Source organism: Tauraco erythrolophus, chromosome 2 (assembly GCF_009769465.1).
Source record: "Tauraco erythrolophus isolate bTauEry1 chromosome 2, bTauEry1.pri, whole genome shotgun sequence".
NCBI lineage: Eukaryota > Metazoa > Chordata > Aves > Musophagiformes > Musophagidae > Tauraco > Tauraco erythrolophus.
In genome coordinates this window covers 67,085,784-67,103,081 of record NC_141466.1, presented here as the reverse complement: position 1 = coordinate 67,103,081, position 17,298 = coordinate 67,085,784, and the positions used below count along the sequence as shown (strand labels likewise).

General features: G+C 35.8%; 1 protein-coding gene across 1 annotated transcript in view; it reads right to left on the bottom strand.

The window, feature by feature from the left end:
- Positions 1-15,190: 15,190 nt before the first annotated feature.
- Positions 15,191-17,298, bottom strand: part of SUPT3H (SPT3 homolog, SAGA and STAGA complex component) — an 87,965-nt gene continuing 85,857 nt past the window's right edge. Inside the window, exon 8 of the mRNA XM_086625577.1 lies at positions 15,191-15,355. Within this exon, the coding sequence (XP_086481703.1) occupies positions 15,191-15,355 (165 nt within the window). The remainder of the gene's footprint in view (positions 15,356-17,298) is intronic.

Here is a 17,298-nt window from a genome sequence, read left to right as displayed (position 1 = left end):
AATATTGTTAGTACTTTTTAAGGACCCTTAGGTATCTTCTCTTATGCTGGCACCTGCCTTTACAGTACACACAAATGTATAATTTGCACTTACTCAGCTGAGCAGTACCCATGCTTATTTTCAGAAATGGAACACAGAAAAAAGAATTGAATCTCAAATTTCAGTCCACTTCTTGCTTAAACTATTCTCTCTCTCCACTAAATATGTTTTTGAAACATTCTACCTTTCATCGCAGCCGCAGAAATGCTAGGATCTTGTCGTCTTCATCAAATCTACTACTGGTGCCTTTAAGATCACCATCATTGATAAAAGAATCACTGTAAATTAAATGTCCAGAGAAACCAAGATGCCAGGAAGAATCACTTTATGTACAAAGAAAAAATATTAATCTTTTCACACAGCAAAGACTGTTTTCTTAGTTTGTTTACTAATATGCATTTAGATATAGATATATTTATAAGCTATAAATGTGTATTTCTCTGCATCTCTGTTTACATTCTGAAAATTCTTTCCTCCTACAAGCATCCTTCCCCATCTTTTTCTCCTATGTGCCACAAATTTTCAAAAAAGAATGTTGAAATAGTAGATGAATCAAAACATATATTACTCATAACACTGAAAGCCTCAATTTAACATGTGCTTTTGTCAGACTGAAGGTATAGTTTAAAAATTAAGCAGATGATTGCTTTGCTGAATTGAGGTTTACATGACCTTGAAGTTAAAATCAGAAAGCTGGAATAATGCAAAACCTCAAGGAAGGGAAGCAACAGAGAAACCCCAAACTAAAATTCATAAAATGTGTTCAGTTGCCTCAAGCCTGGTGTTTTCATTTGATTCTGCTAGAGAAATATTTGCAAGCACTACCAAGAGCACACTCAGGCTCCCTGAAACGGGTCTAGTTTGGAGAAAAGGAGAACTTCGGTGTTAAAGAGATTTTCTAGCAACCATATAGCAGTGTTGCCTTCTGCTGCCTGGAGGTGTATCCAAGAGATAAGGGGAGAACAAGCATCATTGCCACAGGGGATAGAGAGGACAGAGGACATAAAACAGAGGAAGTCAAGCGTCATTTGTACTACTGCTCGCTAAACTTCTTTTTTCCTGTTAATGGTATCAAAGATTTAAATGAGAACTGACACCTCACTGTGTGAGGCATGACAAATGGACAGAAACAAACCACAAAGTCCCTCTTTAAACTTCAGAAATCTTTTGTTTTCTGTGTGCAATGTCTAGCCCAACAGGGGCTCAAGTTTGAGTATTATTATAGGACTTGATGAACAAGAGAGTAAGCAACTAGAATGGAAAATAACAGATAATAAGAATTATAAAAAATATTTCCACTTGGTCTTGGTGTTCCCAGATTATTATTTGTTCCTTTCCACATTTACCATGTTATTCTAGAGATTTTACATTCTTTATTTGCAAAGTGACAAGTCAGTGATGCCAGAGATGTCCACAGGTATATAGATTCTATCCAAGCTCAATACAATAGCACAAGTCTGTCAAGCGTTAGTGGTAGAAGTAACATCTAAGATGGAGATCCTGTTCATGAGAAATTAAGTTCCATGCAATTTTCTTCAACCATAGATTAATTTCAACTCAAACAGTTACATTACATGATCCTAAAGTTCTCATAATGTTTCATCTAGACAGCTCACATCCTGTGCTACGAAGCTGTGCAGCATCGTTGCAGACTCACACAGCTGCTGCATTTGACATCTGAGCTGGCTCAGCCTCAGTCCAGTGTATAAGTGAACTGACAAATATGAGCAGTTTTAGTTCATAAAGTAGTTTTAAATCTTGCAGGGAGAAAAATATGAATGAATGCTCATTTTCAAGGCAAATTTGAAAGAATTGCAGAACCCATCCTGCATTGTATAATGGTATAAGTACATGATATCATCCACGATCTAATAGGTTCACAAAAACATGAAACCTGCGGGGAGCTGCACTATTATTCTGCTTAATGACAAGTAAGAAAAAACCACTTTGTTCTTAAGATTCTTCAATTTTTTTAGGATTTTTCAATTATCAAGTTTCTATTTATTAACCTTTGTATCACAATGTACATGCTACACAGATGCAATGTCTCTATCTTTATAATAATTGACAGAAATTGTTGAAGATGGACATGTTTATATATCTTTACTTTGTGTAATATCTTGGAACACTTAACTAAGTTACCTTTTTTTCCTAGTATCTACTGTGGAATTATATTTGCTCACCTTCTCCTTGAAATACATATTTATGTATTACATGTTTGATGGCCTCAAGCGAAGTACCAGAAGTCAGATTCTCATTTATACTAAGATTTTTTAAGCCTCTCAGGACACATATAAGAACATACACTTCATTTAAAAAGTAATGTATTCTTATGCCCGGATCCTTTTACACCAGTATAACTGTGTGTAAAACGTCTCTAGTATGTATTTGAATCTGGCCATATAGTTAGAAAAAAATAATTATATACAGCTTATGAGATTAGGAGTTGCTTCGTTTTATAGGAGAGATTCAGTTGATTGGAAACTTCATAGCTTACTTACCTTCTCACTAATAGAGCCAGTGAATTTATTTATGTTAAATAACATAAAAAAATATGTTATTTAACATATTTTATCCTATGTTCAGCCATAATCATAGCGTAACATGCATGCTTGAACAGGCAGCAAGACAATGGAGTAGCAACCCTCCACGCGGTTGTGCAAACTCCATTAGCAAAGTCCTTTTGTGCCAGTATCTCCCACCTCCACAGAACCACATCTATACTGCCTGAAAGCCTCTCGCGCTGCTTGCAACAATTCATGTACTGTGTTGTGTAGTAAGACACTGATGTATGTGCAATCCAAGAATTTTAAATGTCCCCACAGGATATCAAATACTATCCAGCCCATTTGTAAATAGTTTCCCAGTGCTCTGCAGAAAATGAGCCATTTTTTTTCAAATCTACTTAAATGCCATTTTTGTTTTATCTAAAAATCTATGTTCCTGTTTAATAAAATCATCTGGGCAACTTACTGTTTCATCAGTACTGCAAGCTTACGCCTTCATTAATAAATTCTGTGTGAGCGTTAAGATTACCCCCAGTAGAGACAGCTGGGAAACTGCAATACAAAGTCAAGCAGCACATTTAATGACCAACGAACTTCTGGAAACTTAGTCCAAAATGATACATCATTGTGTCAGACGCTCTTAAGCAATATACAGCTTGGTCTCCCTCTTTAGAAACATGAAACCCCCTGAAACCGCTACCACAAATTGTGAACCTTTTAAATTATTGCCAAGCCACCTGCTTTTCTCCAGGAAACTTCATAAAACTCTCCAAATTAGTAATGTCATTAAGTAAAGCTTACAGAACTGTTGTTATTCTGAAGGAGTATTAACTGTTTAGTTTAAGGAAACCAAGGGGGATTTTTGTCATGGAAAGGACTGTCATGTACATTGTACAATCTATCTGAATGAAATGCTTTAAAATATTCTTAAATACACTACTCTTTCAAATTTAATCTTCCTGGGAGAAAACCGTATAACCATATTCCAGGGATTAAGCTCATATCATGAAGAAGTTCAGTTCAGGAGAGGGTCCGCGAAAGATTCTCAAACACTTTAGGTTTCTTCAGATGGTATTAAGAGCTATATAAATTGAATGTCTGATTTTGCATTTTTGAATAGCACTGGAAGAAATAGGGCTCAGATTGAAGAGGGAGCCCGATCTCCCCTCTTCATTCTGTTTTTTGAACGGTTCCACGCAGAGCGGGCAAGGATGGATTATAGGAATGCCTTCTGTCGAAGAGCCGGCCAAGACCGTACCATCTCATCTTGGAGTAATTTATCCAATAAGATGATTTAGAGGACAGTTCAGTGGCACCGTTTTTGGAAGGCAAAAAGCAGAAGGGAAGGAATATAAATCAAAGGTGACTGGCAGGTAAAGGATATATGCAGCAATCAGCCAAACCATGTGCACACTGGCACGAATTCAACAAGATCATTTATAAAAATTTTAAGTCAGGAGTACACAAAAGGGGGTCTGGTGCTAACTAAATCCACAGATAGATTACACGCCACTGAAATAAACACTTCCAGATGCTGGCATACAAAAACCTTTTACAGAAAGAAATGTTTTCTTTCATAAATCTGAAAGGAGGAACCTTGGTTGGGGGTTGGGAGAGAAGGGAACAAGATTTCCAAACTGAGATTTGACTTCCTGCTGGTTTTATAGAATAATAACTTATATTTTTCAAACACACAGTGTTAACACTGTAGAATAACAAATAACTCCAGACAATAGCTTAAAGTATAAACAAAGACATCATAAGAATATAACTGTTTAATGAAATAAAATGCTTATTTTTCTTTCAAAATGAGAAGAAAATAAAAACGTCAATTTGACTTTTTCTATATCAGAAACTGAATTTATAACTGAAGGAAAAGTTTTCAAATGCCTTTTGACATAAATACATATATTTCATTTTTGAAAACCGATTAAGAATGAAATCCTGACTTCTTCAAAATCAGTATAAATTGATTTTGAACATCAATAGGGGCAGTATATAACATACAGGACTCTTAAGTATCAGAGATTTTTTAGTTGGTTTCTATGTACCTAGTTTATTTAGGAAACAGCATTCAAATTTTTTTCTCATTCAAGTTGTTTAGAAAAATTTAGATATAACGTATATTGAAGAAATTATTGAAGATTGTATTCCAGAACTTCTTCTCACTACAATTTGGGTCTGAAATATGCAGAAAGAAATTTCTTTCAATTAAGAAGACAATGTTGGAGATCAAACGCGAAGCTGATTTTTTTCTTGAAGTTTAAGACACATAAAACAAACTTCCTTTTCAAAATGTTCTATTCTGTTTATCTCCACAAATATCATACTGTCACGTTATCCCTTATATTTTCAAAGTTCCCTCTCTTCTTTCCATCCCCAGAATCTGCTGCTTTAGTCTCTCACAAGCTCAGCTTTTCCAGGTCTTCAGCTACTATTCCACAAATTCTGTTTTCTAGGGCAGATCAGTAGAGTCAATATGATCTTTATTAAACTGAAATTACTAAAGGTTTATGATGATCTTCAGTATTTTTCACAACAGAAATGGATTTAAGCATTCACATAAAAGCTGAGCTCAATCAGGATCAATAATGAGCACTTTTAAAACATCAGAAGTGAAAAGTCTTAAGTAAATATATAATTTGATTGTGAAACTATTATTTACATGTGCATGTAACATATTGAAGTCTACATGGAATACTTGCATTTATTATTTAAGAATCTATGAGAGTATCAGCAGGGCTGTAAAAGGCCCAAATAACGTAAGTCTCTGCCACATATAATTTTCTGGTGTTACATGTTCTTTGTACAGGGAATGTCACAGGCAGTATCATAAACATGGTTTTGTAAATATTCATTGTTTTATGATGCTTAGGCAATTTTATGGGACTGAAATTTTTAACAAGAGAAGGTTTAGTCTAGAAAGTCTTTTCATACTGAAATTACTTGGAGCCTGAAGGAGCATTCTCCCCAAAAAGTAAATACTGAAACAAAAGTTGGTTATACCCTCTGTTCATTCAATATGCTTCATTTACACACACATATGCTGCTGAATAATAATGCCCACTGTCTTCCTCAGGTCTGTGCAGTATTGCAATTTATATTTATACACTCAGCTTCTCTTTAACTAAACATCTAAACCACTTCATTTCAGAACTGGCATAAACTAGTGGGGACAAAGAACCTGTTTTGGAAGTATTTTTTATTCTTTTTGCCTGTGGTCTTCCACTGTTATAGCTGACCACTTTGAGAGTAGAGGATGCATAGCTGGACTTTTTACTAGAGTTGTTCTCTCATGGTCACAAGTACTACTTACAAACTGTTCATGTACTACTTACAACTCTTCATATCAAGGTTTCACATAATCACTATATCTTGATCATAGAATAAATATTTTTAAAGAATTCTTTCTTGTTTGTTACTCCAACTGCTATAAATACAATCAATTGAAATAACTTAAAATAATTTCTAAAGAGACATTATGCTTGCATTCCTGGTAAGAAACATCCATCTGATATTTTTGGCATCTGAAGACCTTGGCATACTAAATATTATTATTTAGAATAATATTTGGATGAATATTAGGATTATACTTATAAGCCCAGTCAAGGCTGCAGATCATTTTCACTATGCGCTTTGCAGAGATGAGCTTATTATATTATTCTAAATCTAACATATTATTACTATTTTACTTTTTTGGCCAGTCTGTGGAAAGATTGAGCTACTTATAATTTGGTTTGATATTGATTTTGATCCCATTTAAATCCTGAATGTTATTGAAATCAATGATGCTGCCATGTTGTAAAGTAAGTAAGAGTCTAGAACCAAAGTTTCATGAAGAAAAAGTGATGGACTCTGGTCATGCTACAAGAAATGCAGAGAACGGACTGAGAGCAGCCCTGAGGAGAAGGACTTTACGGTGTTGGTTGATGAGAAGCTCAACATGAGCTGCCAATGTGCGCTTGCAGCCCAGAAAGCCAACCGTGTCCTGGGCTGCATCCAAAGAAGTGTGGCCAGCAGCTCAAGGGAGGTGATTCTCCCCCACTACTCTGCTCTCGTAAGAACCCATTTGGAGTATTGCCCTCCGCTCTGGGGCATCGAACAGAAGGAAAGGAACCTGGTGGAGTGAGTTCAGAGCAGGGCCACAAAGATGATGCGAGGGCTGAAGCACTTCTCATCTGAAGACAGGCTGAGAGAGTTGGTGTTGTTCAGCCTGGAGAAGAGAAGCTTCTGGGGAGACCTTAGAGCCACCTTCCAGTACCTAAAGGGGGCTACAAGAAAGCTGGACAGGGACTCTTTAATAGGGCATGTAGTGATAAAACAAGGGGCAATGGCTTTAAACTGAAAGGGGGTAGATTTAGATTAGATGTAAGGAAGAAATTCTTCCCTCTGAAGGTGGTGAGGCACGGGAACAGGTTGCCCAGAGAAGTAGTGGATGCCCCATCCCTGGAGGTGTTCAAGGCCAGGTTGGATGGGACTCTGAGCAACCTGATCTAGTGGGAGGTGTCCCTGCCACGGCAGGGGGTTGGAACTAGACGATCTTTAAAGTGCTTTCCAATCCAAATCATTCTACGATTCTGTGAATTTGCTCTTTCTCAAAATGACTTTGCACTCACTTCCCATTGAACTCCAATCCATTCTGTACATGTAAGAGAAGTAAACCTCTTACTCACTCCATTCTATGTTGCACTTCAATGTGTCAAATCATTCAAATGAACTCATTCAAATGAACCATGACATGATCTAATCATGTGGTTACAATCTCCATGTAAAGGGTCGTTATACCAATATCATTGCACTTGAGATGCTGGCATAGAGCGAGCTGATGATTAACGACTAGGCATTCAGAACTATTCTACTCCTTAGCTATCTTAATTAATAATAAAAAAATAACGTGTAGAAGAGTACAATTACAAATAGATGTTATATAAAAACATTAGACTATTCATATATACCAATCATATCCAAATATAAATTCATCTTTCAATATAAAAAGTCTGTTAATTCTATGTAGACAAATTTCCCATTTTCTTTTACCATGGAAGCAAGATTTAGCCTGCAATGAATTAATACACATAAAATGTCTCACTTCCTTAATGTAAATGCACAGAGCACAAAGAAATAGATTCAGGTACAGCACGTGGAACTGCATCCTCCCACATGATGAAGAGTTACATATTTCCCATTCCTATCTTGCAAAATTGGCACTATTTTTAAAATCAATTATTTATTCTCTACTCCTTGAAAGTCTGGACTATGTTTTAAAGTAGGCAATAATGAGTACCACTCAATACTGTTAGTAGAGAATATATGGATAAAATATATGTCTAGACTACCTTAGACATGACACAATGCAGAAGAATCTAGAGTACACTTGCTGCTTTCCATTGTGGCTTGCACTTGGAGACAAAACCTAAATGCTCTAATTATGTTAGTCATTTTGACCTAGCTATTAAGGTCAAAATAAATGCAAACAGATCATTTTCACTAGTTTAATGTTAGTTCTCATTTACCATATGATTATAAAACTTTCAAAGTGCTCTTTTTGTCCAAACCAACATCCATCAAATGCTGCTAAAGAATAAATTCCACAGCTTAGCTCTTCTTTCAAAACTGCCTTATTAGGAACACTTATCACCAAATCAGATGGAAGAGAGGGACAATCATGATGAAATAGCAAAAAAGGGAAAGATGTCAAAAAACATCACTGTTCGTGCTTTACAAATATATATTAATCATCTTAAGAAAATTGTCCCACAAGAATTGTACTTTTTTCAATAAAATATTATCCTATATTTGCTTTTTAAGCAAAAACAAAATCTAAATTCTATGTATGGGACTGAGTTATTCAGTAGCAAAAGATAAAACTTGTACTTACATTCAGGTTTTCCATTTTAGAAGTAACACTAGTATTTTGAATTATTCTACAAAACAAGTGCTTCACATGATTTTCTTCAGAAATCTAGTCATTTTGGAAAGAAAGTATGTTTGCATCTGGCAACTAAACCAGATGAGATTCATCTCAGTTCCATCAGGGTTCAAGCAGTCAAAATCAGCAAGATTCAATTAAACCAAAAATAGAACATGAATCACATCAGTACAACTAGACAATAGCAGGGTTCTAGCATGTAGGCTTCAACCTTTAGCAGAATGTAAAATCATTTTGAACATTTGAATATAGGTCAACTTAGGTCAACTCTTTCTCAAAGCTGAAAGAATGAAGCTGGCAGGAGTCCTATCAGAATGAGGATGGAGAGACACTGGAACATGTTGTCCAGAGAAACTGTGGATGTCCCATCATTGGAAGCGTTCAAGGTCAGGTTGGATGGGGCTTTGTGCAACCTGATCTAGTGGAAGATGTCCCTGACAATGGCAGAAAGGTTGGACTAGATGATCTTTACAGGTCCTTTCCAACTCAAACCTTTCAATGATTCTATGATCAATATTCTGGACTTCAGGGTGGAGAACCTAGCAACCATGGAATCCTCACATTGGACATAAGTACCAAATTCCTTTTTATATACGCAGAAGCCTGGAATCAGAGAAAATACATTATCCCATAGTTTGCTTTGGTTTCCTCAGTACTAGAACCAGTCAGTATGACCTGCCAGCTGGCATGCAAGTCCATGAACCACAGGTTCTGTGAGGAATTCTGTATGGCAAGGGTTTCTCATAGTCAGTAAGCATCCTGGGATACCATTTCAAGGAAATTTTGCTTTTTTTTGCTCTTCCCTTTCCCTTGTCCGTCATTCTGGTGTCACAGACCTAAGATACAATACATTCCAATTCTTTCAGAGAAAATTGCCGAACACAGCATGTCAGATATTTTCCCATTAATATTAAGAGAACTTTTCAATGGATGTTACAAGCAAAAAGTTTGCAGTCTGACATGTCTGTAACAAAGGCGTTACAAAAATCCAAGTGTTATGGCAATTATTATTCCTACTACTGCTGTTCACCTCTGTAATTGGTTCACTGCTTGAAAATATGCAGTATCTCTATTTCTGTAAAAAACATCCATCTAACAAAACTAATAGTTACCTAACAGTCTTGAAGGATTTATTTATTCACTCAGAATGATTTACATGAATTCTCAGATAGTGACATAACTGGTTCTGGGCTAAACAGTCACCAGCCCACTATGACTGATTTTAGGTAACCTCAATTCTTCGGGAAACCTAGTCACACAGGGAAGCAAAGTATATCAGGACACCAACACAGTAAGTGTAATGTTAGATTCAGACCCAGTTAAGCACTGGATGCTCAATACAAAATGACTATTGGTATATTCAAGAATAGTTCCTTCCTAGAGTACTGAGAAGCCATTACAATTCCCAGTCAAGCGGGTTCTTAGCCAGAATTGGTTTGTTTTTTTTTTTTTTTGCATTGGCTAACCTGTCACAAAAGCCCTTTGTTTCTCACCCCTTGGGAGTCTGAAAAAACTGAGAAAAGACAGGCCAATGGGAAAATATGAAACCAAAATATATGTAAATCCATTAGAGAAAATTAACCTCTCCTTCTTCAAAGGCTTACTTCCATGTGTATTCACACAGTGAATGACTCCAATGACACAATTGTCTATTCAGACGTACAAGCATACCTTCGAGTTTTCATGCAATACCAATGACCACCATGTCTGAATTTGGTAAAAATTTAGATGGAGCACCGAGTAGCCCCCTGAAATCTGCATTTAAAACAACCTCCACAACAAACACACTTCAGTGATGTGGAGGTCTGGCAGCATGTGTCTAACCAGACAAAGAGGAGATAGAGATTAAAAGTCCTACAGTAGATTTTTATATAATCAGGTGTGGTTATTTCTTCACATCTCAGTAAGAGGAACTATTTGACATAGGCTAACTGTTTATTTTCTAGATAGTGAAAAAACTTGATATAGCGTTAGACAGAAGTCTGAGCTATTCTCCATGGTGTCTGAAGGAAAAAACGTATCAGAAGGACCTAAATCCTCCCCAGATCTCTTTGAAGCCACTAGAAGGGATACTTTTATGGATCAATATAATAACCAACAGACTGGTAGTTGTCAAGGGCCTGCTGTGTTCAGAAAGTAGTATTTGAACCAAAACGACTAGGGCATGGGTTTTCTAACTAGAGGAGAGAAATGTAACAGTCACGTGTTATCCTACACAAGGATGGGTGATGCGGACAGACAGCCACCAATTGCATCCCAATGTTACTCATGGAAAGTCTTTCACCTTTTTAAAAAGACAGACTTGAGGAATGAAAAAGGTTAGTCAAAAGAGTAGAGAAAACTAAACTCACTCCTTTTAATCCTTTGGAGCAATAACGTGTAAGAAACGGATATAAGTTATGAGAACTCTAACACAGAACAACCTGGTGCCCAAGCTGTGAGATGTCATACCTAAAATTGAAATAACTTGTCATTCTGAATCCCATCTATGTGAGGACCTGGAACATAAGTCAAGATCTACATCAGACAGTTTCACCAGAGAAACATATCTGAGAGGGATTCTGGATACTGCTTTCTTGTTCACATCTAAAATGGAAAGGTTGACTTTGGAAATTCCTAGTATGGAACCTACGAGATCCACTCACTCTGTCCCCTCCATTTCAATATGAAATCACGACTGATGGTGATCAGGGAAGAACTCAGCCTGCCTACGGGTGAACCACATATTGAATGCATCCATCCCAAAGTAAGCCCCCAATACAAGGAAGTTTCTTAATGAAAACACCACTTTACTACCAAGACAAAAGTAGAACTAATACCTACATGTATTAAGTTCTCATGGTCCTCTGATCTGGTGTACCTGGTTGTTACACTCTCAATCACTTTGAAGAACAGAGAAGCTGTCTGAGGAAAAGCCAAACAACCCACACCACAATGAAAGCTGTGTACTGGTAGGATAAATAAAAGACCAGAAGAAGACTCCCCTATCAGTTCATATCCTCTTGTGAACTGCGCCAAGGAAACAAGTAAAGGTTATTCAGCTGAATAGAATCAAGATCTCCTACATCACAGTCTCCATGGCGAGTGATTCAAACACAGAGGCTTTTCTGGAGAATTAGCTTCAGGTGTGCACAGGCAAGTAACTCGGTAAAATATGAACGAGTCACCACTGAAAAACATGTTAATCAAGTCTTAAAGCAAGGCAGATCCCTTCTTGTAATGCCATGGAGTTTCCAGACAATGCAGAAATTAGCTTTAAAAGTTGAGAAGTCCTGGCTCATCAGAGGTAAGAAACAGTAAGAGGGTGAGGAAAAAAAAAAGATGAAAAATTATAATGCAAGGAGAGAAAAAAAAAAAAGAAAGAAGGAAATTGACAAAATCTGTATTTTAATATCAAGGGCAGTTAAGAATATTCTTGTCTGGTTTTGGTTTTAAATACAATCATCTGGATAGGATTTCTCATACAGAGAACATTGATTTCTATAGTCTCTTGCAATTTTAAATGGGGAAATATTATCAGATACTTTGCAAGTCCAGATTTTTATTCATTTCTCCAGATGTACTACTGATTTAAACTAAACCCATTTGTACATACGACACAGTCTTTCAAAACCCAATACTGTTAAATCCTAAACATTAAAAATGATACACAGTGAATTTTGGGGAGACTACTGAATGCCTCATACTAGGCAGCATGGCAAAAAGCCAAAAACCAACTCTAGCTAAATTAAAAATAATCTCCCAAATGAAAAAGAAAATATTTGCTCTCTGCCTCGTATGATTGGCTGGAATGAGATGGAAAATACTGAAAATTAAAAAATAGTCCAGAGTTGTTTGTTATTTTTTACCAGTTTACAACAGGGCAAAATTATTCTGTAAATTCCCCTTGCTGCTCAATAGTTACATATCCAAAAAAATTTCAGAATAGCATAGGCCTACAAAATTAAAATCATTTATTAAATCCCAATAACTGTACTGTGCTAAAGTTCATGTAATATTACTTTGGAAGACAGGAAAGTGTCTAAAGTGGTTCCTTTTTTTTCCCCAAATATTTTCTCCAGAGCAGTAACATGCTCTCGTTTTCAAAAAAAAACTGTTGTTGAGTACTTCGGATAACTTATTTCACCTTTTATTCCTCGTATGAGATTTCCTGTATGTTCCTAACACGTCATGTTATTGGGTATAGATAAGTACATAGTTAGGTTTCTAGGACTGATTCTATATTCTTCCTGTACAAGTAACATAAACTTATACTGCAGTAATATAGCATTCTGGCACTAGCAGACTTGCACTTTTTTCTTGTTATTATTTTAAGAATGTAGAACTATGTCTTTCACTTAAAGTTCAGCTTAATCTATACATTTTAGGAACTGAAATGAACATGTATATAGCTCATAAAAATGGTTCTTTCTTTGTTCTTTTCCTTGTTTCGGTAATAGGACTGCTAACACGAACAGTAAACTGCCATCAGAAAACTCAGCGTAAAACACCTGGACATGCAGAAAAATCCTCTCTCCTCACTTACAGCAGACTCTATCAGGGCACCTATTGACTATAAAATCAGATTTTGACGTGGAAAGATGATCAACAGGCTTCAGAGAAATGGCAGAGATGATATGCAAATGTATATTCCTAACTTTTCTACATAAGCTTTAGGATAGTTTTAAGGGTGGAAACAGCTGAAAGCTGTTCTGAATCTAATGACAGATACCCATTAAATATTTCCCTCTCTGCATTTTTTAAAGTGTCCCCACAGAATCACAAGATGCACATCGAGTAAATCCACCTTTCCTCCTGGTTCTGTCATCCCATCTAGAAGGTCATGCAGATACACAAAGAAACTATTGTGAAGGCAGTGGCAACAGGAGAAAGCAGAAGTCATTCAAAAGAAGTGTCACAGCACTGTTCAAAATGCCTAGAGACAATATTTTTAATAAAACAGTGTGAGAGTCTGGCAATATGAAAAGGTAGGGTCAAAGGAAGCATCAATCTACCTTCACACTTTGTGCACCTTTAAGGAACTCACAGTTAGGGACAACTGTGATAGCAAAGTTTATCCTCAAAACTGCTCATGAGGGCACTGACAGGACAAGTGGGAAGATTGGTGGACCTAAATGCATGTTCTATAATATCTCTCAAAATACTTTTCCTGAACTCTCTCATTAAAAAAGGAATTGTACTACAGCTGTACATCACCTGTATTCATCTAGAAGGTGACCCAAGATTCCCTCTCTCATTCTTGGCTTGTTTAGAAAGAACAAGATCTGCTCATCCCATCAACCACGTTGACAGTAGGTAATGTCAACAAATTAAATTGTTGATTTAGTTGTACTGTTTGGGAAGTTCACAAGGTTGCTGGACATAAAAAAAAAAAAACCCAAAACCAGAGTATTTTATTATATCTTGTGGTTGCAGAGAAATTGCAAACTTTGGTTAATAATTAACAAAACCACTTTTAGTGAAGGTCAGGGAAGGAAGACTTACCTGTCTGTAATTGTTTATGTGAGCTCTTTACTTCTTTATAATAAAATTAAATATGTCCTCTGCTTTCAGAAGCTATTGCCATGTTCTTAGCTATATCTCTTGGCAAACTTCTGCTAAAGACACTTCTCTCCTTTGGACTAGAAATTCTATCCTACACTTTACGTGACATTAATCTAGCATTTGTAAGCAGCAAAAGAGAGAAGTAAAATCATCTACAGATAATTCAATGCAAATATGTACCAACTATCATTAATAAACCAAACATTTACTGCCATTAATAAAAATGATTATCAGTTTTGACACTAGGAAAATTATAACTTCATATACTCATTTACTCCTATTTTCTCTTGTTCCTCACTTCTGAGTTAAGTCCCATTATTTCCTTGATATTTATGGTCTTTGTATTCTTCTGCATAATTTTTATGTAGATGAATTTCCTCCAAATTTAGAATCATTTTTCTTCCCTAAAATGCCTCCAAAAATGGACAATTTCTTCCTGATTTTTAGGAGCTCGATCTAGCTTGGTGGGTTTTTTGTTGTTTTTTTTTTTTTTTCCCTATAATGATTTCTTTGACATTCATACGTTCCCAAATGTAGATATTCTGAGGTAAGCAAGGGTATATTCCACACAGAACAGCAGATCAGAAGAAAATGACCCCAATTTATGACATTGGAGTCAGGCTACTTTCACATTTTTATCAGCTGAGAAAATGAAATAAAGAATTCGTTTGGCTGCTCTGAACAATGGATTTGCAATTTACATAGAAAAAAAATGATAGCAAAACCTCGTAACCCATCAGTGTTTCACCACAAGCTCAGTTCTATTACATTTTAGCGGAGGTTCAAAGTTGTCTAAACAAACCATGCTCTTCTTTCTCCAACTGTAAATGTGTCACTTGAGAGTTCAACTTCCAATAGGAACAGTATCTGACACACAACTAATTTTAGAATATAAAGTGCTCCTCATCATATTGGAATACATATAATTTAAAATAACTGTAAACCTAAACTTTGCAAAAACAGAAAATTCAAGCACTAACAAAAAAGCATAATTTGTAATTGAAAGAAAATAATATTTAACAGAAAAAAAACTTTTTTGTCTTTCCAAAAAGAGACAGAAATTGCTAAGTTTTATTTCCCAAGAGCATTATGCCACTTTTATAAAGAAAATTACAGTCACCACAAATTGCTCTCAACAATTCCAAAGCTTCTTCATTTGACCACTTGAAAATCAAAGTTCTTTAAGATTATAAATATAACTTTTTATAACTCTGTTATTACGTACTGTGAATGGGGAAAGGGGGCCAATCTTGTGGCCATAGCGTCGAATGGCCTCTCTGATGTGGCTAGGCTGGATGGCATCGCTTTGAGCCTCTATACCACAGGCTGCAGTGCTCTGCAACAGAAAAACACATAAATTGTTACTAAATCAAAAACACACAACAGACCTACAGTGCATAAAGTATGAAAATAAACCTTTATAAAATGGATCATTTTTTTTTTTCCAGAGGATACACATCATTGCTGCCACACACTAGAGAAAAAAGCTATTAACAAATCAAAGAGGACTTTTACATGAACTTTGCTTAAGAGACCCAAAGAACACCATATTTGTCCTCTTAAATCTTTCACCTAATGCTGCTGTATGTTGCAATTGAAAAGAGCAGAAAATGTTCAAACTAAACTGAAAGGGTCATATAAGTCATTTTGCAATAACCACAGAAACTATTTTCAAAACATTTCAGGCTCTCATTATGATGTCAAGGGGTGGGGAAAATATTGAACAAGTACTCAAAGTGGAAAGCAATTTGACACCAAAATCACCATTGAGTAATATCAGATTGAAATTTGAAGACAAAACACGTGACATAATAGTGTTAGAGGGATGCAAAAATATTTTAATTACCTCAAATTAGAATGTTTTCAAATTTCAAATTACTTTTTGAATTAAGGATCTTAAATAGGAAAGAGAAGAATTCACTGCTACTGATCTATTGATTTTACAAAAATATCTGCAGGATTTTAAAAGAAAACGTTACTCTCTTCTCCTTGCTAGTCAAGCTGAAATGTTGGTTTAGGCTCCACCTAGACATGGCTGCTTGCCAGAACTCAGACGACTTATCAGAATGATGGTTGCTTGGTAATAAACTCATGAAAACGTTATTAGTGAATGCACTAAGAATGACAAAAACTTAAATTACTCACAGAAGTTTAATCTACAGACATACACGGTCCCCTCATATATTTATACTACATACTAATGCTTTCAAATTTGGGATATTTTTTTACCAAATGTTTTATTTTCAAGAGTGCTGAGTCCACTGGAGCCTGTGTGTGTACACACAGAATTATTCATAATACGATGGCAGATTCTTCCCTTGCTGATTGACGTTCATAAAGGGAATATGAAACTCAAGTATTTTCTGCTGGACTCAGCCTTCATGGACTAAGAATAACATTCTTCACGAAGTTAACTCGTTTGTCTCAATGACTCAGTTATATCTGGTATATACCTAAACAAATTGGATAAGTCATAGGAAGATTTCATTAAAGTTGTGCACTTTTTAGAATATAATTATTTTAAAAGTCATTAAGTCAAACACTAAGAATTTAAAATAAACTACCACGTTAGTGAAATATACTGTATCAAAAAAATATATCTCCAGCTAAATTCTTGTTCCTAAGAAATATAATGGAAATCAGTCACAGAAACAAAATGTAGTCGAAAGTAATATAAAAAAGGAAGAGAAAAAAGCAAAAGTCTTCAGAAGGTTTTTTAGGATTCACTAAAGGCTTTCTAAATGGAGTATAGTAAGGGCAGAGAGGAAGTTGAACATATTAGGAGTATCCACAGCACTGATGACACTAGAAGGAGAAAATACATCTTTTTCTATCTGCCGTTGTCAAAACAATTGGTTTAACTCTGTGAAAAATGAGTATTTGTTTCAGGATAATAACACACGAGAAAAATCACAAGTCACTCCATTGCTTTGCAGCAAAATGAGTACTGCCATCGCATTTTTTCAAAAAAGCCCTAAGTGACTAACGCAGGGCTTCCTATCCAATTTATTTAATCAAATCCATTTCCCTTGTGGTTTTAAGGTATATATATCCCTCTCAGATAGAATACCGAGGCTCTACAACAGAAGACAGGAATTGTAATATTTACATTTCACACCGAATATGAGACATCTATACTTTATGCAAAGTAAACAAATATTTAGATTGAATCAACCAACTGGCATAAAAATAAGGTCAGGTGAAGTTGTTATAGGCAAAGAAGGCAGTCGCTTAAGGCTGCTGGGAGCAGGAAAATCACAACCACCTCTTTGCTTATGC